General features: G+C 47.8%; 1 protein-coding gene across 2 annotated transcripts; it reads left to right on the forward strand.

The window, feature by feature from the left end:
• The first annotated feature begins 1,570 nt into the window (after positions 1 to 1,570).
• CRBN (cereblon) lies at positions 1,571 to 24,415 on the forward strand. 2 transcript variants are annotated; one of them, XM_054387340.1, is made up of 11 exons: positions 1,571 to 1,637; positions 4,738 to 4,850; positions 5,701 to 5,903; positions 6,892 to 7,041; positions 9,403 to 9,565; positions 12,609 to 12,671; positions 13,652 to 13,736; positions 14,959 to 15,074; positions 18,691 to 18,755; positions 21,470 to 21,601; positions 23,226 to 24,415. In XM_054387340.1, exons 1-11 carry the CDS (start codon positions 1,571 to 1,573, stop codon positions 23,407 to 23,409), a joined length of 1,341 nt encoding a protein of 446 aa, XP_054243315.1. In that variant the 3' UTR covers positions 23,410 to 24,415. The 2 variants fall into 2 exon arrangements, with proteins under 2 accessions (XP_054243315.1, XP_054243316.1); XM_054387341.1 differs by having other exon boundaries at positions 1,610 to 1,637; positions 4,741 to 4,850.
• Positions 24,416 to 25,384: the final 969 nt, after the last annotated feature.

A 25,384-nucleotide genomic window follows, 5' to 3' on the forward strand; every position in this document is an offset into this window, starting at 1 on the left:
CCACCAAACTGACCATTTTTGGGGTGTATTAGCTGGGTTTCTACCCCACCAGAAAGCAGAACATCCCCTGAACCCTTTCTGGCTGTCACACCAGCCTTACTTTGGAAGTGTCCAGGTCCACACTTCGCCATTTTAGCTGACAAATCTCAACCATTTTCTTCCTAGCAACACTACAAAACACAGTCTTAATTTATTATTTTAGTGTTAAAAAAAAAATAATTACCAAACCCTCAGTCCTCAAAGAGAGGAAACCATTATTTGTGCAACAGCAAGGCACAGCAAGTATCATGCATGGCACACCTGAGGTTTGGCACTACATAGAGCCGTGGTGGCCTCTCAAGTACTCTGCCAGCCACCCAGATGTGGTTATTTTCTCTGGCAGTAGTGCTGAAGAACCTTCTCCTCACCTTGAGCTTAAACTTCCCCTGGCACAGCTTGAGACTGTGTCCTCTTGTTCTGCTGCTGGTTGCCTGGGAGAAGAGACCAACCCCCTCCTGGCTACAACCTCCCTTCAGGTAGTTGTAGACAGCAATGAGGTCTGCCCTGAGCCTCCTCTTCTCCAGGCTGAATACCCCCAGCTCCCTCAGCCTCTCCTCACAGGGTTTGTGTTCGAGGCCTCTCCCCAGCCTCGTTGCCCTTCTCTGGACACATTCAAGTATCTCAATGCCCTTCTTAAACTGAGGGGCCCAGAAGAGGTCTTGGGTGACAGGTTGGACTTTGATAATCCTTGAGGTCTTTCCAAGCTTACTGATTCTGTGCTTTTGGGCAGGTTTTGTTTAAAGCTTGTGCTATGTTCACACCGTGTCATGCCAGAGGAGTGGAGCTCTGGTGAGGGAGCTGGGTGGGATAGGTTGGGTTTTCAGATGCAGGAAGCTGATGAGGGAGGTCCAGCAGTGTCACTGTGCACAGGTTCCAAGGTCTGTCCCAGCAATAATGAAGGTCATTTCATCCTCCCTGAGGTTTATTCCACTACTAACAGAGGTCATTCATAGGATCAGAGACTGTTCTGGCTTGGAAGAGACCTTTAAAGGTTGTATTTACACTAGCTGCTTCAAGCTGTTTTAGCCACAGTGATCCGCCATGGATTTTATTCACATCCGGCTCCTCTCCCAGAACTCAAAGACAGGGTTCAGGCACCACGGGCTTTAGAGCCACTCTGGGGGTCTCTGGCGAGCGCAGGCATGGCCTGGTCCTCCCAGGAGAGACGGCAGTCCGAGGATGCGAGGGACACGCATGACCTTGTCACTGCTGTCCCCTGCTACCTCCTCCACCAACCCCGGGGACCTCTCCGTCCCTCCCTGGGGCCACGCTGCCGGCGTCCGCAGGGCCCATCCCTCCCTCCTGCCGGCGCTCCGCGAAGCCTTTTCCATGACCCTGGGTATAAAAGGAACCCGGGGCTCATGGCACTGAGTCCTTGGGGGCGGCGGACGGCTCCTGACCCGCCAGCAGCTTTCAGGCTGCCCGGCTGGTGCCGCTAGAGGCCGCCGGGCCGCGGCTCCTGGCCTCGCTCCGGCTCCTCCTCCTCCCTCCGCCCCGGCGGCTTCCCAGGCTCCTCTCCGGGTAAACAGCGATGGCCGCCGAGGAAGGAGGCGGCGAGCCCCATAACAACATGGGGAACCACCTCCAGCTGGTGCCCGGTAATGGCCGCGGCCGGCTGAGGGCGCGGGGGGAGCCGGCGGGGCTCCGGGCCGAGCTGAACCGGGCAGGAGGCAGCGCACTGGGCGTCAGACACCGGGCCGGGGCTCGGCGGGCGGGGAGGAGGCCGGACCCCGGCGTGTGTGGGCGGGATCGGGGCAAGGGGTGGCGGGGGTTGCGGGGCTGCCTGGGGGTTGCTTGGGCCGGGGTATGGTGCAGGAGGCGGTATGGGGAGCGGGGACTCCCTGCCGCGGGGCTGGGGACAGCGTGAGGGAAGGCGGAGTGGGGCCGAGGAGGAGGGTGCGGGGAGCCCGGGCGGTGGGTGGGTGGGAAGCGGTGCGGAGCGAGCGCTGGCTCCTGAGCTGCAGCCTTCCCACGATGTTGGCAAGTTGGTTGCTTACAGCCCTGACTGACCGAGTCCGTAATTTAGCGGTGGAAGAAGAGATACTCAGAGGGCGTTCAGGCACTGGCCGAAACGTGCTGTGAAGCTTCCACCAAGAGGGGACAAACCCAGACGCTCCTCCCTGTAAATCTGGGCCTCTGGAAAAGCAAATAGTCTAAGGAAAGCATTTGTTGGTTTTAAAAGTCCCCATTTCAGTGCTCCCTAAGGAGCAGGGAAGCAAGAGGTGCAGTGCGTAGGACTTGACGGCAGTGTTGGTCTCCACATGCTGCCCAGACTCCTGCCGCATTCCTGCTGGAGCTTGTGGAGCAGCCTGGTTTGTCTGCCCCCAAACCCCAGTGATATTCCTCGTGTGGATACCTATTGCATAATAGCCTGCTTGTGTCTTTTCCAATCTTAATGAGTCTATAAGCACGCAGAGGGGAACGTAGCAGTAAGTCCTGCCAGTAATTAAATTTCCTGTAGCAGGAATTTCTGTGAGCATTTTGTGCCTGTATATTTAAAAGAATATGAAAATATTCACTGACTGTTTTAGGAAGTTTCATAGATTCATAGAATGGTTTGGGTTGGAAGGGACCTTAAAGCTCATCCAGTTCCAACCCCCCTGCCATGGGCAGGGACACCTCCCACCAGCCCAGGCTGCTCAAGGTCCCACCCATCCTGGCCTTGAACACCTCCAGGGAGGGGACATCCACAGTCTCTCTGGGCAACCTGTTCCAGTGTCTCTCCACCCTCACTGTCAAGAATTTCTTCCTAATATTCAGTCTACATCTCATCTCCTCAAGCTTCAAATCCATTCCCTCTCAGCCTATAACTGTAGCCTTAATATTTCCCCCTGTGTTCCTGTTTAATGAGTTTAGTATTTCCTTCTTTCTGCCCTAAGGTATTGAGTGTAAGTTTGGTAGTGTCAGTAAACCAGCATGAACATCTGGGAACATCTAACCTGCCGTGAAGGAAATAAGAGCACTGTCATGCAAGGTGCTTTCAGCACTTGCCTTTCTCTTCTCTCTGCGTGCTGCAGCTCTCACTAACCTTGAAATTAAAAACAAAAGAGAAAATAGATATAGTTAAGGGTGCAGACAGTGCATTTTCTTTTGCCTTCCATCTGCTGCCGCTGTGGTGGGATTGAGGAGGAGAGTGAGGAGGGTGGAGGCTGTTTCTGTGCCGTTCACATGGTGCTGCTGCAGTGAAATGAGTCATCGCTCCCCTCTGCCACCACACAGCAGCTACTGTGCGATTTTTGGCAAGAAGCAGCAAAAGTTTGCAGGGCACAGTTCTTTTCTACCCAACTGCTGGTAATTACTTTTGTGCTGAGGGGAACAAAAACCCCAACCCAGTGGAACAGCCTCTCTCAAAGGCTGTGAGAACTGCTAGTGGGGTGTGCAAAGCAGAATGTGAATTTTGGGGGTGGCATCTTCCCACACCCTGCACAGAAAAAAAGTAGAAGCTTCCTTCTGTTTCTCTCCATCAAGTTAAGCAAAATGCTGGCAGTTTAGTTTTTTATCTTAAACATTTTGCTGTCATTTATGGTTTGGGTTCCTAACTGACTGTAATAGAAGAGAATGGAATGTCTTTGATAGTAATTCAGAAGATGATGGCTCACTGCTTTAAGTTCTGTCACCCACAGCTTGTCCAGGATCACAGTGGCCAGCTGGGGTTGAAAGCTTTCCAGACAAAGAGACTCCACAACCTCTCTGGGCAGCCTGCTCCAGGCCTCCAGCACCCTCACAACAAACAGCTTTCTCTTACTGTTCAGATGGACCCTCCTGTGTTCCAGTTTGTGCCCATTGCCCTTTGTCCTGTCCCTGAGCACCACTGAGCAGAGTCTGGCCCCAGCCTCTTGTCCCCCACAGCTCCTTCAGCTCTTGCTGAGCATTGCTCAGCTCCCCTCTGGGGCTGCTCTTCTGCAGGCTCTCAGCCCCAGGGCTCTTGGCCTTTGTTCCTCACAGAGCTGCTCCAGGCTCCTCAGCATCTTTGTAGCCTGATCTGGACCCAGCACTCCAGATGTGGCCTCACCATTTACGTTTCCAAATTGAAATAAGATAATTTAACTGTCCAGTTGCCTGAAATTAATTTTAGCATCAACACTTGGTACTGGGAATTAGGAAGAAAACAATCATAAATATTCCCTTTTAGTTTTGGTAGCTGAAATCCTTTGCAGAGGGTTATTATTTGCTTCCTTAGCATCTGCCTTTGCTGGATTTGTGCATGTGCTGGGTTTTGTGTGTGTGTGTTTGCTACACACACAGGAGAGGCTGACAGCAGTGAATTGTCTAAATTAGCAACAATGAATGCAGAGCTTCAGATTGCTTTTAACTGTTTTCAGTTAAATTCTTCAGGTTTGTGCTTCTCCAAGATTCAGCAGCCTACAAGAAATTGAGTTATCTGGCACCCTGGTGTACATACAGAAGCTGTTTAGAACTGAGTTAAGGAGATACTTCTGTAGTGAAAATCTGAACTGACAGACTTGGTTTATTATTTTCTTCTGAGGAAAAAAAAATTTCTTTAGCCTTTCAAAATTAAGTTGCCAGCTTTTGACCCTTCCTAGAGAATGGTGATTTGGTAGATCAGCAACAAAATTATGTTTCAAGTTTCCAACCCAAAAGCCTGCAGCCTGGGAAGACTGGGTGAACTCCTGTGATTCTCTGACTGTTCTCACTGTCTCAGCCTTTGCTGATTGATGTTTTGTGTGTGCTTAGTAGCAGAGAATGAGGAAGAGGATGACAATGAAATGGAAGTTGAAGATCAAGACAGCAGAGAAGTTGAAAAGCCAAACATCATCAACTTTGATACCAGCTTGCCAACATCACATATGGTATGTTCCCTATAGATCCCCCTTTGAATGAATCTTCAAAGAAACACAGAATGGTTTGGGTTGCAAGGGACCTCAAAGATCCACTAATTCCAACCTCCCTGCCTGCAGGGACAGCTCCTCTTAGACTGAGTTGCTCAAGGCTCCATCCAACTTGGTCTTGAAGAGGTTTTGATTCTTCTAGTGTAATTTTATTATAATATCCTTAAGTGCAAGTTTTATCCTTGTAAATCACCAAACCCTCTCCTTTTAGCCTTGCAATTCACAAAGCCCTCTCCTTTTAGCCTTGCAATTCACAAAGCCCTCTCCTTTTAGCCTTGCAATTCACAAAGCCCTCTCCTTTTAGCCTTGCAATTCACAAAGCCCTCTCCTTTTAGCCTTGCAATTCACCAAGCCCTCTCCTTTTAGCCTTGCAATTCACCAAGCCCTCTCCTTTTAGCCTTGCAATTCACCAAGCCCTCTCCTTTTAGCCTTGCAATTCACCAAGCCCTCTCCTTTTAGCCTTGCAATTCACCAAGCCCTCTCCTTTTAGCCTTGCAATTCACCAAGCCCTCTCCTTTTAGCCTTGCAATTCACCAAGCCCTCTCCTTTTAGCCTTGCAATTCACCAAGCCCTCTCCTTTTAGCCTTGTAAATCACCTAACCCTCCTTTTTTATCCTTACAAAGCACCAAGCCCTCTCCTTTTAGCCTTGTAAGTCACCAAGCCCTCTTCTTTTAGCCGTGTAAGTCACCAGACCCTCCTTTTTTAGCCTTGTAAGTCACCAGACCCTCGTTTTGGCCTTGTAAGTCACCAAGCCCTCTCCTTTTAGCCTTGGAAATCACGAGACCCTCTTCGTGTCCTCCTTCTTTTCAGTATTTAGGTTCTGATATGGAAGAGTTTCATGGCAGAACAGTGCATGATGATGACAGCTGCCAGGTGATCCCAGTCTTGCCCCACGTGATGGTGATGCTGATTCCTGGCCAGACCTTACCTCTGCAGCTCTTTCGCCCTCAAGAGGTTAGCATGGTGCGGAATTTAATTCAGAAAGACAGAACCTTTGCTGTTCTTGCATACAGGTAAACTACACGAGTGGCTTTGCTGGTGGTATGCAGCATGTTCTTTTTTTTAAGCACAGTTTCTTGGGATGCTAAATCAAAAGCAGCTGGTTGCATCAGTTCTGTGGTGGAAAAGAGGAGTTTTGTGGTTTGAAATTGACAAATGTTTGCCAAGGTTTTCGTGTTTCGCAGGGTAGCTGCTTGGATAGCATCAGGTGTTTATGCAGAGGGTCAGAGCTGCTCTCTCTTTCTTTGAGCAACCTCTTGGTTTCAGATGTTTGAATGCACTACTCAGTTTCTTGCTGAAAGAATTAAGCCTGAAGTGTCAAAATGCAGATTCTGGGTTTGAGAACTGTCTTGTTGTAAAGGTGTGGTTGCTTGTTTTGTGTGTAAATTAAGCACAGGCAAATAGAATTGAGAGACAGGGGGTGATAGAAAAGTGGAAAAGGTAAAAGCTGATTTGTGCCAAAAGAAGCTGAGAGTGTTCCTCCCTCTCCTCCCCCCAGTTTTACTATGGTTTAATCGTGTAGGAGGTGGGAAGAGTCACTTTTATGAAGTCAGTCTAAAGAATTTTTGTACTTTTGAGTGTCTGCCTTTCAAATGCAGAAAAAGCACACTGAGATTTGGGGAGAAGTGCTTGAATATGACACAAAATTCTTGGATTTTTTGCTACCTACAAGCAGCCCGTCATTTTCAGGTCCTCAAACACTAAACCTTCTTTATTTTAAACCATTTCAAACTCAGATAAATTGGTGATTCCTGCCTTCAAATATTCCACTTCTGGACCCTAACATCAAACCGAATCGACTCGCAAAACCTTCCACCCAAACTTAAGCTTTAGAAGTTACCTCTAAAATGGAAAATCAATGATTGTGGTTAGTTGAAGGTGTTTTACCAAATGTATTTTTGGATCAGACTAATCAAGTCCAGTCAGTGTGGGTAGGCTAGCAGGTGAGATCTGAATGAGCAGATGAAGGGGAGGTAACCTTGTCAATTCTGTTCCCTTTAGCAATGCACGTGAAAGGGAAGCACATTTTGGAACCACAGCAGAGATCTATGCCTACAGAGAAGAGCAGGAATATGGAATTGAAACAGTCAAAGTGAAAGCAATAGGAAGACAGAGGTTCAAAGTGCTGGAAATAAGAACCCAGTCAGATGGGTAAGGAAATGATGTGTTTGATTCTAGATACCGCACATCTTGTTTCACCAAAACACGGACCTTTTACTGCAGGTGCATCTCTCTCTTCAGCCACACAGTTGAGTGTTTATTATGGGTAGTAATTGAATGCTTCACAGAATGGGCTGGGTTGGAAGTAACCTCCAAAGGTCATCCAGTCCAACCCCTCTGCACTCAGCAGGGACATCCTCCACTAAATCAGGTTGCCCAGAGCCCTGTTGAGCCTCACCTTGAACATCTCCAGGGATGAGGTCTCAACTACTAACCTGGACATTGGATGTTCCTAACATCCAATCTAAATCTGCTCTGCTCTAGTTTGAAGCCATTGCCCTTTGTCCTGTCACTGCAGGCCTTTGCAAACAGTCCCTCTGCAGCGTTCTTGTAGGTCCCTTTCAGGTACAGGGCCTTCTAGGCCTCCCTGGAGCCTTCTCTTCTCCATGCTGAACACCCCCAGCTCCCTCAGCCTGTCCTCACAGCAGAGCTGCTCCAACCCCCTGACCATTTTCATGGCCCTCCTCTGGACCTGCTCCATCAATTCCATGTCCTTCCTGTATTGAAGGCCCCAGAGCTGGACACAGCCCTGCAGGTGAGGTCTCAGCAGAGCCAGAGGGGCAGGATTCCCTCTCTCCATCTCTGGCCATGCTGCTTTTGATGCAGCCCAGGCTGTCATTGGCCTTCTGTGCTGCAGGCTCACACTGCCTGCTCACGTCCAGCTTCTCATCCATCAGCACCCCCAGGTCCTTTTCCACAGGGCTGCTTTCTGTCACCTCATCCCCTAGTCTGTCTTGGTAGTGAGGGTTGTTCTGGCTTAATCAGTGGCTTCTCTGGTTATTAAGGACTTCTAACTGAGAGAAACCAGCTTGGACACAAGGTGGCACTACCTGGACTCCTTGATAGCAGCAGCCTTGTCACTGAGAATTCAGTGTCCACAAGCAGTTAAGATTGTGCAGTGATTTTGTTGTGCTGTCAAAGCATTTTGAGATGATTTTTATCTCTTCTGACTAGCAGAGATCATTTTTACACAGCCCGTTCACAGCCTTCATTCATGAGGGTGAATTTTTACATCTGTGAAATAAATGGGCTCAGTGGGTTTTTTTTGTCAACATGGCTAGCTCTGGAGTTGAGAAGACCCCAGGGAGACCTTGGAGTAGAGGGGGAAGAGAACCTCCCTAGACCTGCTGGAGACACTTTTCTTGATGCACCCCAGGATGCCCTTGGCCTTCTTGGCCACAGGGGCACATTGCTGTCCCAAGCAGCCACCTTGCTGAACTCTGTGTGGATAGGTAACCTTGTTGGCACCAGGATATTCAAAGCTGATTAGAGTCTGTATCCTGTTTCTGCTGATTTTGGACTCTGAACACATCAGCTTTTGTGGTTTGAAGATAGCAAACTGCCTTTCAGCACCACTGCCTTTCTTGATATGTAGTAGCTGGCTGTTAGCTCATACCAGAAGTCATTTGAGGAGAGAAAAAGCTAAAAATACAATGCTGAGAGGGTAAAATATTCTGCTGTGTTGCCACTGCCAAGCTGTCTTTAATTCTGACCAGCACAATCCCAGCAGATACCTCATGCTCTAAAACACAAATACAGCCTGTGGTATCCCATGGAAAAGAGGGAGTGGGGGGAATCCAGCAAGGGAACTTTGCTGAAAAGCTTAAAGCAGTGACCTTTAGAGTTCTGTATGGCAGTGCAAAAAACAAACATTTGGAAAAAAAGCTATTTATGGATTTTAAAGAAAAAGGTCTCTTCTCACATGCAGAACAAGAGGAGATGGCCTCAAGTTGGGCCAGGGGAGATTCAGGTTGGATATTAGGAAAAATTTCTTCCCAGAAGGGGTTCTCAGGCACTGGAACAGGATGCCCAGGGAGGTGATGGAGTCACCATCCCTGGAGGTGTTTAAAACCTGCATGGATGCAGTGCTGAGGGATGTGGTCTAGTAGTAGCCTAGCAGTAGTGGTGGAATTGTAAGCTCTGGGTGATCATCTGAGAGGTCTCTTACAACCTCAGCAGTTCTGTGGTTCTTTGGAACAGCAGAGATTGCTTCTGACTTCAGGCAGACCGAAGTCCAGTCAGCACAGTGACTTCAATAATGTAGCCAAGGGCATGAGAAAATCTGTTGCAGAACATCTTTGTTTTGCTGCAGATGTGCTGTGTTCCCTCAGGTGGTTTGAGTTACAGGAGCACAACTTGAATGAGCTGAAGGAATGGATTGCTGCTTCAGTTCTGTACTACTGTGCAGTGATTCATCTCCCACAGCAGCCTATCATTTTGTAAGCAGAGAAAGCCATTTGTTTAGGCTTTGTGTAGCTGTGTGTCTCTCATCTCTTCTCTCCCTGTCCTCAGGATCCAGCAGGCTAAAGTCCAGATCCTTCCTGAGCGAGTGCTGCCATCGACCATGTCAGCGGTGCAGCTGCAGTCCCTCAGCCGGTGCCACCTTTTCCCTTCCTCCAGACCTACATCCTGGCAGGACCGAGCCATACATCAGTGGTGGCAGAAATATCAAAAGGTTAGGAGTTAGTTGTGTGCTGGTTTGTGGTTTGTTGGGGGCTTTTCTATTCATTTTTGATGATATTTTGAGAATCAGCAGAACATTCCAGCCGCTCCCCTTCTGCGCTGTGGGATGTGAAATGCCAACCTCTTGCTTTTGTCACCCTGTGTGTGTGTGACTTGTTGATCATCCATCAGCAGTGGGGAAACACTTGTGTTGTGTTATGAGTTCCCTTTGGGTTTAGTTACAGTAGCATTAGGTATTGATTACAGAATATTTCAAATAATATTCCAATTATTACTATTTTACGTGATGAAACTACTCAGATGCTGGTTGCTAAAGCTGGTAGGTGATGAAGTGTTGGTGGAAAAAAGAGTAAGTTTCTAGGGCTTCATTTGGAGGCAGATAAAAGAAGCATTGGATGGTAGAATAACAGAATGCTTCAGGTTGGAAGGGATCTTTTAAGGTCATCCAGTCCAACCCCCCTGCAGTCAGCAGGAACATTTGCAATCAGAGCAGGTTGCTCAGAGCCCCAAACATCCTGCTCTGGAATGGTTCCAGGGATGGGACATCTACCACCCCTCAGGGCAACCTGAGCCAGGGTCTCACCACCCCCTTGTGTAAGAAATTTCCTTCTGTCTAGTCAGAATCTCCCTCTTGTAGTTTAAATCCATCACTCCTAGTCCTGTCACAAGAGGCCCTGCTCAGAAGTCTGTCCCCAGCTTTCTGATTGTACCCTTGAGGTACTAAAAGGCCACCAGAAGGTTTCCCTGAAGCCTATTCTTCTCCAGGCTGAACACCCCCAGCTCCATCAGCCTATCCTCATGGCAGAGGTGCTCCAGCCCTTGGATCATCTTTGTGGCCTCCTCTGGATTCGTTCCAGCAGCTGTGTGCCCTTCTGCTGGGGACACCAGAACTGGAGGCAGGATTGGAGGTGGGGTCTCAGCAGAGCAAGGAAGCAGAATCCCCTCTCTTGCCCTGCTGGCCACGTTCCTCCTGATGTAGTCTAGGGTTCATTTTGCCCTCACTTCATTGCACAAGTCCTCTCTTTGCTTGTTTGCATCCTTTTTGCATCCCTGCAGCTGTGGCAGTGCTTGGAATCAGGAGGGAATTCACATGGAGATTGTTTGGCAGAGTTTTCAGGATTCCTCAGTGGCTGATGCCAGGTTTAAGCTACAAACTTGTGCCTTGCTCAGGGGAATAATAAGGTGTGATTTGTGCTGCAGACAGCTGTGCTGTTTAAAAGGTGCTAAAAGATGCCTTTGTACAAAGGAGTGTGCACTTTGAGCAGTGTGCAGCCTTTTCCTTTAGGACTCTGCAATAAAATGTTCTGTCAGAAGGATAATTTTGCTGGAATAAATTATGAGTCCCATAATAAGCACCAAGCTGGTGTGTCACACTGGCATAGCTACACCAGCAAAAGCCTTTCAAGTGTGAACTGAGCTCATTCCCAGGGGCAGGGCAGCCTTTTCAATGAGCAGCACATCATTAGGGTGGTGAGATGCTGGAAGAGGTTGCCCAGGGAGATTGTGGATGTCCCCTTCATGGAGGTGTTCATGGCCAGGTTGGTTGAGGCCTTGAGCAAGCTGGGCTAGTGGGAGCAGCCCTGCAGAAAAGGACTTGGTGGTTCTGGTGGATGAGAAGCTGGACATGAGTGAACAATGTGCACTTGCAGCCCAGAAAGCCATTGGCAGCTTGGGCTGCATCAGCAGAAGTGTGGCCAGCAGATGGAGAGAGGGGATTCTGCCCCTCTGCTCTGGGGAGACCTCATCTGCAGGGTTGTGTCCAGCTGTGGGGCCCCCAACACAAGAGAGACATGGACCTGCTGGAGAGGGTCCAGAGGAGTGCCACAAAAATGATCAGAGGGCTGCAGAACCTCCCCTGTGGAGACAGGCTGAAGGAATTGGGACTGTTCAGCCTGGAGAAGAGAAGGCTCTGGGGAGACCTTAGAGCTATGTTTCAGTATCTGAAGGGGACCTACAGGAGAGATGGGGAAGGGCTGTTTAGAAGGGCCTGTGGTGGTAGGATGAGGGGCAATGGTTTGAAACTGGAGCAGAGGAAAAGACCTCAAAGATCCTTGGGCCCAGCCATTAACCCAACACTGCCAAGTCCACCACTAAACCATGTCCCTCAGCACCACATTCCCATGGCTTGGAAAGCCCTGCAGGAATGATGAATCAGCTGCTTCCCTGGGCAGGCTGTTCCAGGGCTTGACAACCCTTCAGGGAAGACATTTTCCCTAATGGCCACCTAAGCCTCTCCTGGGGCAACTTGAAGCCATTTCCTCTTGCCCTATCTGTTGTTACCTGGGAGAAGAGTCCAACCCTACCTCTCTTCAATCTCCTTTCAGGGGGCTGTAGAGAGCCAGGAGGTCTTCCTCAGCCTCCCCTTCTGCAGACAAAACAACCCCAGTTCCCTCAGCTGCTCCTCACCAGACCTCTTCTCCAGATGCTGCACCAGGGCTTTGTTGCCCTTCTCTGGACCCACTCTAACACCTCAACATTATTCTTTCAGTGAGGGGCTCTAAGTTGAGCACAGATCTCTGGAAGTACCTCAAGAATACAGAGTTCTGGTAGCTCTCCTCCTTGTCAGATGCAGTCAAGGTTTTGATTTGGCTTTCTTTCTTCAATGATTTTGAACTCTGCACCAAAAAAAAACCAACAACCAACCATCCCAAAGCCCCAGACATTAATAACAAAGTGCTATTGATTCTCATAGTCCTTGAACATGTTCATTGATGAGTTAACAAGCCCAGAGACAATGCTTTGGGGAGTGCAACGGATTGGAAATCCCTTTCCAAGCTTGATTCTTATTACTAAATATTAGAAATAGTTCTAATGCTGAGCCAGGTTGTGTGAGTTGATCTCCATGTCTGGTACAGAAGTCTTAGCTCCCAGTGCATTGGAGAAGTGCTTTGCAAGCTTCCCACTGAACAAATTGGTGACAATTTGTTGTATCTTTCAAGAATCAGGTGTCTCTCCTGTGTCTTGTTTGCCTGAACAAGAGCTGTCCCTGCAGTCTGCTGCTGTTCAAGAATAAATATTTGTGCTTTTGGTTTCAGAGGAAGTTCCACTGTGCAAGTTTGACCTCTTGGCCTCCCTGGCTCTACTCCTTATATGATGCTGTAAGTTCACCCTGTGTGCTACCAAATAATCTACAATTAGTTGTGTGTGCTTTAATGTCTAACTAGTTGATGATGTAAAAGCTCTCATTTTGTTGGCTCATAAGTTACATTTCAAAGGTGTGGGAAGAGCAGGGAGGGGCTTCCCCCTCTGTGTAATATAGGTTGGACTTGATCATCTCTGAGGTCTTTTCCAACCTGGTTGATTCTGTGATAATCACTTCCCCCTCTGTATAATCACTACTGGCAACAGGTTGCCCACTGGTGGGGTAGAAGCCCCACCCTTGGAGACATTCAGGGTCAAACTTAACGGGACTCTGCACAACCAGATCTAGTTGAAGATATCCTTTGCTCCCTGCTAGGAGTTTGGACAAGATGACCTTCAAGGGTCCCTTCCAACCTGATGCATTCTATGGATTCTGTAATGTGGAGTGGATGACAGAGGTTTGGGTTCCTGCTGTGTTGTCTTGGAGCCTAAACTCTATCCTCTGTCCCACGTGCTTCAAGTGAGTGTCCTGACCACCATGGTCTAGGACAGTCTTAGGTCTGTCTGTCCTGTTAGAGGTGGTTTATCATAGAATCATGGAAGGAACCTTTAAAGGTCCTCTGGTCCAACCCCAGCTCTCTAAAGAGTCCTATTTCTTTCTGTAGCTATGTATGTAAGTACTTGGTGTAGGAGAGGCAGAAGTAGGGAGGAGGCCAGCCCTCATCTCATTTGTCCAGTTGTCACCTCAAGTGATAGCTCCAAGCACCATGGGCCACTGGTTCATTTTAGTGCCTTTCCCATTCTGTTTTTCTCTTAGTTTCAAATAGGTCAGCACAAAATGAGTCTGTAATTAATTGTAAGTCTTAAAAAGCTAATGTCCACTTAGGGATAAGAGCTTACTCTGCATTTTGCTTCCTTTTTGTTTCTTTTTTTTTTTCCCCCTAAACCCCCCCAGCAATACCTGTGTATTTAAACTAGGCTTTTCTTCTAACAAAAGGAAACCTTGATGGAAAGAGTCAAGAGGCAGCTACATGAATGGGATGAAAATCTTAAAGATGAATCTCTTCCAACAAACCCAATAGGTATGGTGGTGTTGAGCTTAGAAACTCAAGGTTGGGTGTTTAAGTTCTTAAGAAAACAAAATGTTTTACTGATAATCCAGCCCTCCCTTCCAGTTTCCTCAATTTGGGCCAATCCCAGGCACAAATCCAGGCTGGGTGCAGAGTGGGTTGAGGCTAGTTCTGAAGAAAGAGACTTGGGGGTATTGGTTGCTGAGAAGCTCTCCATGAGCCAGCAGTGCCTTCATGCAGCCCAGCAGGCAGCTGTGTGCTGGGCTGCAGCCAGAGGAGTGTGGGCAGCAGGGCAAGAGAGGGGATTCTGCCCCTTGGCTCTGCTCTGCTCAGACCTCACCTCTACTCCTGCCTCCAGTTGTGGTGTCCCCAGCAGAAGGACACAGAGCTGCTGGAGAGAGTCCAGAGGAGGCCGCAAAGATGCTCCAAGGGCTGGAGCAGCTCTGCTGTGAGCACAGGCTGAGGGAGCTGGGGGTGTTCAGCCTGGAGAGGAGAAGGCTCCAGGGGGACCTTAGAGCTGCCTGCCAATAGCTGAAGGGATCCTGCAGGAAGGCTGCAGAGAGACTTTTCCTGAGGGTGTCTGGAGACAGGACAAGGGGGAATGTTAGCTAAATTAGAGGATGACCATAGTAAAATCCACTGCCTCTTCTGTTTGTGCCTTTCAATATCTGATATCTTTCCTTTCCCCTCCCTCCTTCTTCCCATTGCCTTTTCCTTTTTGTTCCCCCCCCCCCTTTTCCCCTTTTCCTTTTTTCCTCCCCCCCTTCTTTCCCCTTTTCCTTTTTTCCTCCCCTCCCTTTTCCCCTTTTCCTTTTTTCCTCCCTCCCTTTTCCTTTTTTCTTTTCCTTTCTCCCCCACCCCGCTCCCTTTTTCCTTTTCCCCTTTTCCTTTCTTCCTGAGCTGGAAAACTCAGGACTTCCCTGCTGAAGTGGAATCCTGTATCAGCCAGCATTCTCCAGGGGGCCGCTCTGCTTTTAGGATTCAGGCTTAGACCCTTACCCCTGCTCTCAGGCTCCATCCCTGGTGATCTCCAAGTGTGGATCAGACAAATCTCTTAGAAGAGGTTTTCGATGTGCACAGCACAACCTTAGGGCGGGAGGTACCTGAGGTGACCTCTCAAAGCATGGCAAAGCTAAGTTCCAGGAGTTGGTCTGTCAGTGGGTAGGAAGAGCAGGTTTGATTTGTCTCTGCACTTCTAACAGGCCTTTCTCTCCCTCTCTCTCTCTCTCTCCAGATTTCTCCTACAGGGTGGCTGCCTGCCTGCCCATCGATGACGCCCTGCGCATCCAGCTGCTGAAGATCGGCAGCGCGGTGCAGCGGCTGCGCTGCGAGCTGGACATCATGAACAAGGTGAGTGGCCTGGCTTTGCCTGGCACCAGAGGTAACAGGAGTGGCTCTCACAGGCTAGACCAAAATATGTCACACTGTCAAATCATTCTAGAGAGTGAGTTTGGGTGTTTTGATTCCTCTTTAAAAGATGACTCCAAAGAGAATCATGGATTCATAGAATGGTTCTGGTTGGAAGGAACCTTCAAGCTCATCCAGTTCCAACCCCCTGCCATGGGCAGGGACACCTCCCACCAGCACAGGTTGCTCAAGGCCTTATCCAGCCTGACCTTGAACACTTCCAGGGAGGGGGCATCCACAGCCTCCCTGGGCAACCTGTGCCAGTGTCTCCCCACCCTCACTCTCAACAATTTCTTCCTTATCTCCAGTCTCAACCTCCCCTCTCCCAGCTCAAGTCTATTGTCCCTCATCCTGGCACTCCAAGCCCTTGTCAAAAGTTCCTGCCCAGCTTTCTTGGAGCCCCCTTCAGGTACTGGCAGGCTGCTCTAAGGTCTCCCTGTGGAACCTTCTCTTCTCCAGACTGAACAGCCCCAACTCCCTCAGCCTGTCCCCATAGGGAGGTTCTTCAGCCCTCTGATCATCTTCATGACCTCCTCTGGACCCTCTCCAACACCTCCATGTCCTTCTTGTGCTGGGGGTGCCAGAACTGGATGCAGTTGTTCAGGTGAGGTCTGAGCAGAGCAGAGGGGCAGAATCCCCTCCCTGTGCTGCTGCTCTCCCTGCTCTGGATGCAGCTCAGCACATAGCTGCCTGCTGGGCTGCCAGGGACCATTGCTGGCTCCTGGGGAGTTTGTCACCAGCTGACACCCCCAAGGCCTTCTTGAAACTGCTTTCAGGCCCCTCCTCACTCAGGCTGGATTTCTGTTCTCTCTCCATACTAGATCTGTGTGTGGTAGCAAACAAGAAATAGAATAATATTTGCTTTTGCTAGAAATCCTCTTTCAACACCCCACAGCAACTTCTTTAGCCAAGAGATGGTGCTAGAAGTGCAGTGTTGCTCCTAACCATCTCATGAGCATCCCAGCCCCATGCTGCCAGTATCAGACACTGCACTCAAGTGGTGGTGAGACACCAAAACTACTGGGGGTTGTAACTAAAGGAAAATATTTATAGTCTTGAGTTGTGGAGTGTAAAGCTAAGCAGGCAGTACCTTTGTCACATGGTCAGACCCTTCCCTTTGCTTTGCTTTTCTCTTTCCTGTATTTTTCCCTTTTTTCTTTTCCTCTCTCTTTTTTTCCTTTTCCTTTCTCCCCCCCCCCTTTTTCTTTCCCCCCCTTTCCTTTCTTTTATTTCCCCTTTCCTTTCTTCTTTTTTTATTCCCCTTCCCTTTTCTTCTTTTTTTCTCCTCCCCTTCCCTTTTCTTCTTTTTTTCTCCTCCCCTTTCCCTTTCTTCTATTTTCTCCTCCCCGTTCCCTTTCTTCTTTTTTTTCCTCCCTTTCCTTTCTTCTTTTCTTTCTCCTCCCTTTCCCTTTCTTCTTTTTTTCTCCTCCCCTTTCCCTTTCTTCTTTTTTTCTCCTCCCCTTTCCCTTTCTTCTATTTTCTCCTCCCCTTTCCCTTTCTTCTTTTTTCCCCCCTCCCCTTTCCCTTTCTTCTTTTTTTCCCCCTCCCTTTCCCTTTCTTCTTTTTTTTCCCCCTCCCCTTTCCCTTTCTTCTTTTTTTCCCCCTCCCCTTTCCCTTTCTTCTTTTTTTCCCCCTCCCCTTTCCCTTTCTTCTTTTTTCCCCCTCCCCTTTCCCTTTCTTCTTTTTTTTCCCCCTTTCCCTTTCTTCTTTTTTTCCCCCTTTCCCTTTCTTCTTTTTTTCCCCCTTTCCCTTTCTTCTTTTTTTCCCCCTTTCCCTTTCTTCTTTTTTTCCCCCTTTCCCTTTCTTCTTTTTTTCCCCCTTTCCCTTTCTTCTTTTTTTCCCCCTTTCCCTTTCCCTTTCTTCTTTTTTTTTTCCCTTTCCCTTTCTTCTTTTTTTCCCCCTTTCCCTTTCCTTTTCTTCTGGTTTTTCCCCCTCCCCTTTCCTTTTCTTCTGGTTTTTCCCCCTCCCCTTTCCCTTTCTTCTGGTTTTTTCCCCCTCCCCTTTCCCTTTCTTCTGGTTTTTTCCCCCTCCCCTTTCCCTTTCATCTGGTTTTTCCCCCTCCCCTTTCCCTTTCTTCTGGTTTTTCCCCCTCCCCTTTCCCTTTCTTCTGGTTTTTCCCCCTCCCCTTTCCCTTTCTTCTGGTTTTTCCCCCTCCCCTTTCCCTTTCTTCTGGTTTTTCCCCCTCCCCTTTCCCTTTCTTCTGGTTTTTCCCCCTCCCCTTTCCCTTTCTTCTGGTTTTTCCCCCTCCCCTTTCCCTTTCTTCTTTTTTCCTTTTTCTTTTTCCCCCCTTTTGCCTTTCTATGGTTCTTTGATATCAGTGAATTTTACCATATTTTAAAAGCTTTTCCTGTTCCTAAAGATATTTTTTTTCCTGTAATTAGTTTTAAAGGAGTGTGGATCCTTCACACTTCTGTGAATTCCACTTGATTGTGTTAATGGTAGGAATGAGATAGGTTTAGAAATGGAGGGATGGATTTACCTGGCGGGATTCCAGGAAGGATGTGTGAGTGTTAGATAATCATCTGTGAGTAAAGGTGATGTAAGAGTGAGCAGTGCTAAAGGTCCCTTGTAGGAGAGAAAAGAGCAAGTGAAGAAGAGAAGTGGTGTATAATAACTACTATCTGTAGAGCAGAGCAGTTTTCCTCCCTGAGTCTCCAAGAGCAGTAGTCTGTATTGAAAGTGTGGGGCAGGAGCAGTGTCAGCTGCCAGAGAAGAGCTGGAGGAGGTTGAAATGCAGTAACAAGCCCAGAGTATCTCAGGAGAGGAAGTTGTGGAGGCTCCAAGCTTGGCAGTGTTCAAAGCCAGGTTGGATGAGGCTTTGAGCAACCTGGTCTGGTAGGAGGTGTCCGTGCCCATGGGAGCTAGATGATCTTTGAGGTCCCTTCCAACCCAGATCAGTTTGTGATTAGCCTTAAAAAAAGAAGTAGGAAATGAATGGGAGTGTTCTGCTAAGCTGATAATTGCTCAGAAAATAAGCATTGATGTTGGTGATGAATTGTTCCTTTCTCCTTTCTAGAAGTTACAGAAGATGGATGACTCTGTTATGATCTTGAAGAGAAAGATCAATATGTCTTACATATGATTTTTTTTTTGGGGGGGAGGGGGGCGATGAAATTAAACCTATTGATTTGCAGCACTCTCAAAAGTTTAGAGAGACTTAATGATTGCATTTGGACTCAGCTCCCATTCCTGGGGTGGGTTTTAGAAGAGCAAAGGCTTTGCTTTTTTTATTTTTGGTCTAAATTAGCTTTTAGAGACCTTAGAAGGTTGGCTCATTTATTATCTTGGTGTGGTCAGGTCCTCCTCTCTGTGGATTTATCAATTCTTTTCTTGGAGGTATGGGGGAAAAGTCTATAAAAACTGTTTGGTCTTTTAGATAATTAAGTAAAATACATAGAAAAAATATTATCCTGTGATAGAAAGAGAATATAAAGGTGACTGCTGTTCATATAAACAAAAGAATTGGGTCAAAATCTGTTCTGAGGGGAAAGGAGGGACATTTTTCTTTGCCACAAGCATCTGGTAATGAATTAAATTCCGCTCTCTCTTTCTTTTCAAGTGCACATCCCTCTGTTGTAAGCAGTGCCAAGACACAGAAATAACAACCAAGAATGAAATATTCAGGTGAGTTGATTGCTCTTTATCTTTGGGAGGCTCTTGATCAGAAACATTTGGCCCAGCAAAGCAGGTTAAGCTGGGTTGTGTTTTCTTACCACTGTGTTTTCCACAGCTCTATTCAAATGGGAGTAAATACTTAGAGGACTTTCCTTTATGGAACCAAATGGATTACTTGAGCTAAGGCCAGGTTGGATGAGCAGCCTGGTTTAGTGGGAGGTGTCCCTGCCCATGGCAGGGGGAGTTGGAACTGAATGATCTTGAAGGTCCCTTCTATAACCCAAACCATTGTGTGATTCTGTGAATCTATAAAAGGTTAGCAAATCTGAATATCCCCATGGCTGTTGTAACAGAAATGAATGTGAAATGTCATCTTCTGCCACCTAGGCCAGCCCCATGCCACTGAAAGTGTCTGAAGTGCACTGAAGTTAGCTCTGGTTCTGAAATATAATTTTGTTAGATGGAATTTTACATCCTATCACTTCGTAATAAAGTTCTTGAGATTCACAGATTCACAGAATGGTTTAGGTTGGAAGGGACCTTAAAGCTCACATCCAGTTCCAACCCCTTGCCATGGGCAGGGACACCTCCCACCAGCCCAGGTCTCATCCAGCCTGACCTTGAACACCTCCAAGGAGGGGAGGCATCCACAGCCTCCCTGGGCAACCTGTTCCAGTGTCTCCCCACCCTCACTCTCAAGAATTTCTTTCTAATCTCCAGTCTCAATCTCCCCTCTTCCAGTTCAAAGCCTTTGCTCCTCATCCTGTAAGCCCTTGTAAGAAATCCCTCCCCAGCTCTCCTGTAGCCTCCTTCAGGTACTGGAAGGCTGCTCTAAGGTCTCCATGGAGCCTTCCCTTCTCCAGGCCAAACAGCCCCAGCTCTCTCAGCCTGTCCCCAGAGGGAGGTTCTCCATCTTTCTGGCCCCTTCTGGACCTGCTCCAGTAGCTTCATGTCCTTATGCTGAGAGGACCAGAACTGGACACAGATCCCAAACTTTGTTCCTCAGCACTTCATCCCAGCTTCTGTATGTCAAGCAGCTTCAACAGCAAGTTCCGGTGCAGTAGTTGGGTGGCAATTAACAGGCTCCCAGGTTGTTGTCATTTGAGGAAGTTACTTATTTATGTCATTAAGCACTGGGACACCCTTTTTATTGTAAAAATACAGGATTTAATCCTAATAACTGCACCAGGCAGTATGTTCCCATTATATATTTGACCTATTCAATATATTGGTTGTGAACCCTGTCCCAGAGGTGGGAAATGCCTCATCCCTAGAACCATTCCAGGTCAGGTTGTTCAGGGCTCTGAGCAGCCTGCTCTGGCTGCAGATGTCCCTGCTGACTGCACTGGGGTTGGACTGGATGAGCTTTAAAAGTCCCTTCCAACCCAACCCATTAGATGGATTCTATGATCCCTCATGTTTCATGATGATAAGACCATACATTCTCCAAATAATTGCTGCTTCTGGCAGTTTTGTTCCCTATTTTCATCCTGAATAGCTAATATCTGTCTATCACCTATGATAATGTGAAGGTTAAAAGAAGTCTTGGTTTAAGAAAGGAAGGCACCCCACAGTTTTCATTTATCAGTGTAATTAAAAGCCATTTTTTATCTTCTCATCAAATAATGGATTTCAGAAACCACAATTCCTGCTGTGTGGATTCGAAGAGAAGAATGATGAAAAGTTAATGTAGTGAAGGATTTTTTTTTTTTTTGCTTAATTTTAAAGTTAGATTTAAAAGGAGCTCTATAAATGTTACTTGGCTTTGCTGGAAGTTCCTGTTCCAAAGCAGTGAGTGAAATAACTGAGTCTGTCTGGGACTTCTTTTATTTTCTTTTTAAGACTGAGTTGTAGCTTTTTTGAGGCAAAGATTAGCAACAGCCCTCAGTGAGGTGGTTTCCATAGCATCCTCTCAGCTCCCCTCTAAGTAACTGGTCCCCTTTAACAAAGAGCTGGGAAAACTGCACAGCATCCCAGCATGGTGAGGGTTGGAAGGGACCTCCGGAGCTCATCCACTCCAACCCCCCTGCTCCAGCAGGGCACCCACAGCAGCTTGCCCAGGAGCACAGTGGCCAGGGAGGGTTGGAAGCTCTCCACACAAGGAGACTCCACAACCTCTCTGGGCAGCGTGCTCCAGGCCTCCAGCACCCTCACAACAAACAACTTTCTCCTATTCAGATACAACCTCCTGGCTTCCAGTTTGTGCCCCTTGCCCTGTCCCTGGGCACCACTGAGCAGAGTCTGTCCCCAGCCTCTTGCCCCCCACAGCTCCTTTAGCTCTTGCTGAGCATTGCTCAGCTGCCCTCTGGGGCTGCTCTTCTGCAGGCTCTCAGCCCCAGGGCTCTCAGCCTTTGCTCCTCACAGAGCTGCTCCAGGCCCTCAGCATCTTTGTAGCTTCTGCTGGACTCTCTCCAGCAGTTCCCTGTCTCTCTTGACTTGGGGACCCAGAACTGGACCCAGTCCTCCAGATGTGTCCTCCCTAGGTCAGAGCAGAGCAGGGGAAGAGCTTCCCTTCACCTGCTGGCCTCACTCTTCTGTTCATCTGAATGCAGGAATATTTTAATCCTTGCTCATCTTTGGAAAGCCTTTGTAAAGAGTCTTTCTCCAGCTTTCTTGTAGCTTCCTTCAGCTACTGGAAGGATTTTTTCCCCTCTGTTTTCATTTCACATCTTTTGTTTTTTTGTTCCTTACTTGACCACTGACCAAATTCTTCCCTGTTGCAGTTTATCCCTGTGTGGCCCCATGGCAGCATATGTGAATCCTCATGGCTACATCCATGAAACCCTTACAGTCTACAAAGCCTGCAACTTGAACCTCAGTGGAAGGCCATCAACAGAGCACAGCTGGTTTCCTGGGTAAGTAACAACTCAAAGGCATTTTATTAGGAACTGACAGAAATTGGTTTGTAAATGTAGCCCTGTGCTGCTGGATTGTGGTTCTGTACAGTGAGGGTGGGGAGCACACTGGGCTCCCCAGTTCAAGAGGGACAGAGACTTGCTAGGGAGGGTAGAGAAAAGGGCTACAAAGATGCTAAGGGGACTGGAACATCCCTCTTGTGAGGAAAGGCTGAGAGGATTGAGGCTTTTTAGTCTGGAGAAGAGCAGACTGAAGCAGGGTCTCAGCAATGCTGATCAGTACTTGAAGGGTGGGTGTCAGCAGGATGGGACCAGGCTTTGTTCAGTGGTGCCTAGTGACAGGACAAGGGGCAGCAGGCACAAACTGGAACACCAGAAGCTCCATCTAAGCGTGAGGAGAAACTTCTTTAATTTAAGCACTGGGGCAGGCTGCCCAGAGAAGTTTTGGAGTCTCTATTTTTGGAAAGTCTCCCTGGGGAGCCTGTTCCAGTGCTCTGTCACCCTCACTGTAAAGAAGTTTCTCCTCAACTGTGGGGGGTTGGACTGGATGACCTCCAGAGGTCCCTTCCAACCCCTATCATTCTGTGATTCTGTGCCAGAGATCAAAAATAATTTTTTCTGTCCCCTTGGCTTCCATGTCCTCTTCTGAAGCAGTCTAAAATATTGTGTTGGTATATCTGTAGCCAGCCCAAGGTTCTTGGCTGATGCATGTCCACATTTCCACCTTCTCAGGCTGGTCATGGCTTATCACCTACCACCTGAGTACTGACTTGCAGGGAGGGTGTGTGCCATATCTGGCACAAAACAGGAATGCCTGAAGTCTCCCAGAAAAAAACCCTTGTAGCTTATGATACCTGGAAGTTAATTTTTCTCATCCTTCTGTGTGTTCTCAGGTTTTTTTTCTTCTGTGAGGCTTTTGAAATATTCATGCTCTGCCTTTTCAAAGTGTTAAAGGAAAGCTCTCTTGCTCTGAAAAGTGCAGTTCCCTGTTCAAAAATCACTTTTATTTCAGTTTCTCCACACTTTAGCTTTTATTTCTTTTATTTCTAAGTAACTTACTCTGAGGACCACTTTCTGACTCTCTTTAAGGCACACAGCATTTCACTGTACCTTTGAAATGCTGCACTAATAAAAAGCTTTAATTCTGTTCTCTGCTTGAAGGTTGATTTGTTTTGTTTTGTTTGGGTTTTTAAGATCTGCAGAGGTTTTGTTCCTTTTTTTTTTTTTTTTCAGATGGGAGCTGGGCACCTTGGTTCATAGGCTCATAGAATGGGTTGGTTTGGAAGGAACCTTAAACCATGTAATCATGGAATGGCTCAGGTTGGAAGAGACCTTAGAGATCATCTACTCCACCCTCCCCACCATGGGCAGGGACACCTGCTAGCCCAGGTTGCTCAAGACCTGATCCAACCTGGCCTAGAACACCTTTCAGGGAGGGAGCAGCCATAACCTCCCTGGGCAACCTGTTTCAGAGTCTCCCCACCCTCACTGTCAAGAATTTCTTCCCAATTCCCAAAGCTGCTTTGAAAAGCTGTTCTGAGACTGGCATTGCCTGATGGGTGAGCTGTGCTCCAGCACTTTTCAGATGTCTTTAGCATCAACCTTCTGCTCTGTTTTTTGGTAGGTATGCCTGGACTATAGCCCAGTGCAGAATCTGTGGGAACCACATGGGCTGGAAGTTCACAGCTACCAAGAAGGATATGTCCCCTCAGAAGTTCTGGGGATTGACAAGATCTGCTCTCCTGCCTCGCATTCCGGAAGCAGAGGACGACTCGGGCCAGGACAGAAGCCCCTTGCTCTGCCTGTGAGCCAGCACCAGCTCTGCAGATGAACAGGCAGCACTCTGAAGTGCATCTGCTCCGTTCTGCTTCTGATGCTTAATTGAACTTCAAAAGAAAACCCCAAGAACCCCTCCACAAGACCCCAGCAAGCAAGCAGGCTCACTGTTGGGATTTGGTGTGCATCCACATCACTGCTGTTTTGGGGACACTGAGAGCTGGAGGTTTGAACTTTGGGATGCCAGCTGAGGAGCAGAGGTGGCAGGAGTCACCAGGAAATCCAGGATCCATCTGGACAGATTTCAGACTGGACTTTCTCCTTCCTTGTGTGACTTTCAGAAAGTGTTGACTGCTGTCAGCTTCCAGTGGAAGAAGGTGGGGGGAAAAAACTCAAATCACCAAGAAGCAGAGTCTAATTTATGCAATATCTGTAGGGTGGTAGACACCAGCTCCTTGCTGGGGATTATTTTCCATAATCTACTTCCAAGTGGTCTTGCTGAGAATCCCTGTTTCTAATATGTGGAGTACTTCACATTTTATCCTCGTCCTGTTTCTCAGATGCTTGGCTGAAGAGAATCCAAGCTGGAAGTGTCTTTTCTGGCTGATACTGTGCTGGTAGTGGCAGTGCTGCAACTGATAGAAAGAGGAACTCCTGCAAGCCTTGCCCCACAGGATGCCCTTTGAGAGGTGCCCATGTGAAGTATTTGGTTTTTCCAAGTCATCTGCTCTATTTAGTCTGACTTTAGAAGTCTTAAATTTGAAATAGTTTCTACAAACCATACTTTACAAACTCTACACTGTCCTTTCCTGTTGAATGTGCTTCTATTTACTCCTCCAAACAACTCCTGTGAAGGATCATTTTGCCAACAGGGTTCTGTGAAGAACTCCCTAAAATGGTGATTTTTCTTTTTTTCAGTAGTATTTATTTGGATAACATCTCTTCAGTTACTTTCTTTTGCACTTCCATACCATGAAGTCACATTTCCCATTCTCACCATTCCCCAGAGCAAAAGTTTCTCTATAAAGCAGAAGTAAAAGGCAGTGCTTTTGTTGTTGTTGTTGTTGGGTTTTATTTTGGGTCTGTGCTACAGAACCCAGGTGCCAAAATGGATGGAGCAGCTTCAGCCAGTTGTTGTGGGGTTCTTTTGTTTCCTCCCCCTCCCCAGGATGCACTTTGGTGATGGCAACTGGAGGATTTCTCAGTGTGTTTCTGTACACGACTTGTTTTATTTTGCAAGCTTTGTCAGGCACTCTTTATCTCCTCACAGTAAATCTTCTTTGTGGTTTCAAATGTCATGACACAAAACTACTTCTCATTTTTAAGACATCAGCCACTCCTGATGTGGAATCCTGTCCCTACCCCAAGCAGATGTAGCATGGACAGATGACTTCAGGGGAAGGCCCAAGGAGCTGATTGAAGTGGCAGTGTGGTCCCTGCCACAGTGCAGCTGAGAAAATACCCAGATGTGGACAGATGCTGGATGCCAACAGGCAGTTCATCATGCTAGGTATGTAGGAAGCAATGATTGTGTAACTCAGGTTTAGTTCTTTGAAGCCTTCTACCTCTGTGCTTCTTGTGGTAACTTCTGTTGGCTCCGGAGCCACCTTCGGTGCCGTGTTTGAATCTGTGTGCGGTGCTCTGCTGTGCCAAGGGTGAACAAAGACTCATTTTCTTCAGAAAAACCTCCTGTATTTTGGTTGTGTTGCTGTGATGAGCTTTCAAAAGGCTGAAATGATAAGGACCTAGTGTGAGACTGTGAAACCTCTCTGCTTGGATAACCATTGAAATCCTGTCTGATGTTCCTCTCCTGCCCTGCACACTCCCCCCCCCCCCCCCCCAAACACCCTCAGCTGCAGGCTTGCTTTATTTTCTTCCCCCTTCATGTCTCTTTTTCCTATTACCCTCAGTAGGACTTTGTGGGTGGCAAGAATCACAGAATGGTGGTTGTTGGAAGGACTTTTGGAGTTCATCAGGTCCAACCCCCCTGCCAAGGCAGGTTCACAA

The sequence above is a fragment of the Indicator indicator genome, chromosome 15, assembly GCF_027791375.1.
Source record: "Indicator indicator isolate 239-I01 chromosome 15, UM_Iind_1.1, whole genome shotgun sequence".
Lineage (NCBI taxonomy): Eukaryota > Metazoa > Chordata > Aves > Piciformes > Indicatoridae > Indicator > Indicator indicator.

Excerpts from the sequence above, each read along its gene's own strand:
- CRBN (XM_054387340.1), top strand. The coding sequence starts at position 1,571 with ATGGCCGCCGAGGAAGGAGGCGGCGAGCCCCATAACAACATGGGGAAC. Across the intron at positions 7,042-9,402 it reads ATAAGAACCCAGTCAGATGG|GATCCAGCAGGCTAAAGTCC; the intron begins GTAAGGAAATGA and ends CCCTGTCCTCAG. Across the intron at positions 18,756-21,469 it reads ACCAAGAATGAAATATTCAG|TTTATCCCTGTGTGGCCCCA; the intron begins GTGAGTTGATTG and ends TCCCTGTTGCAG.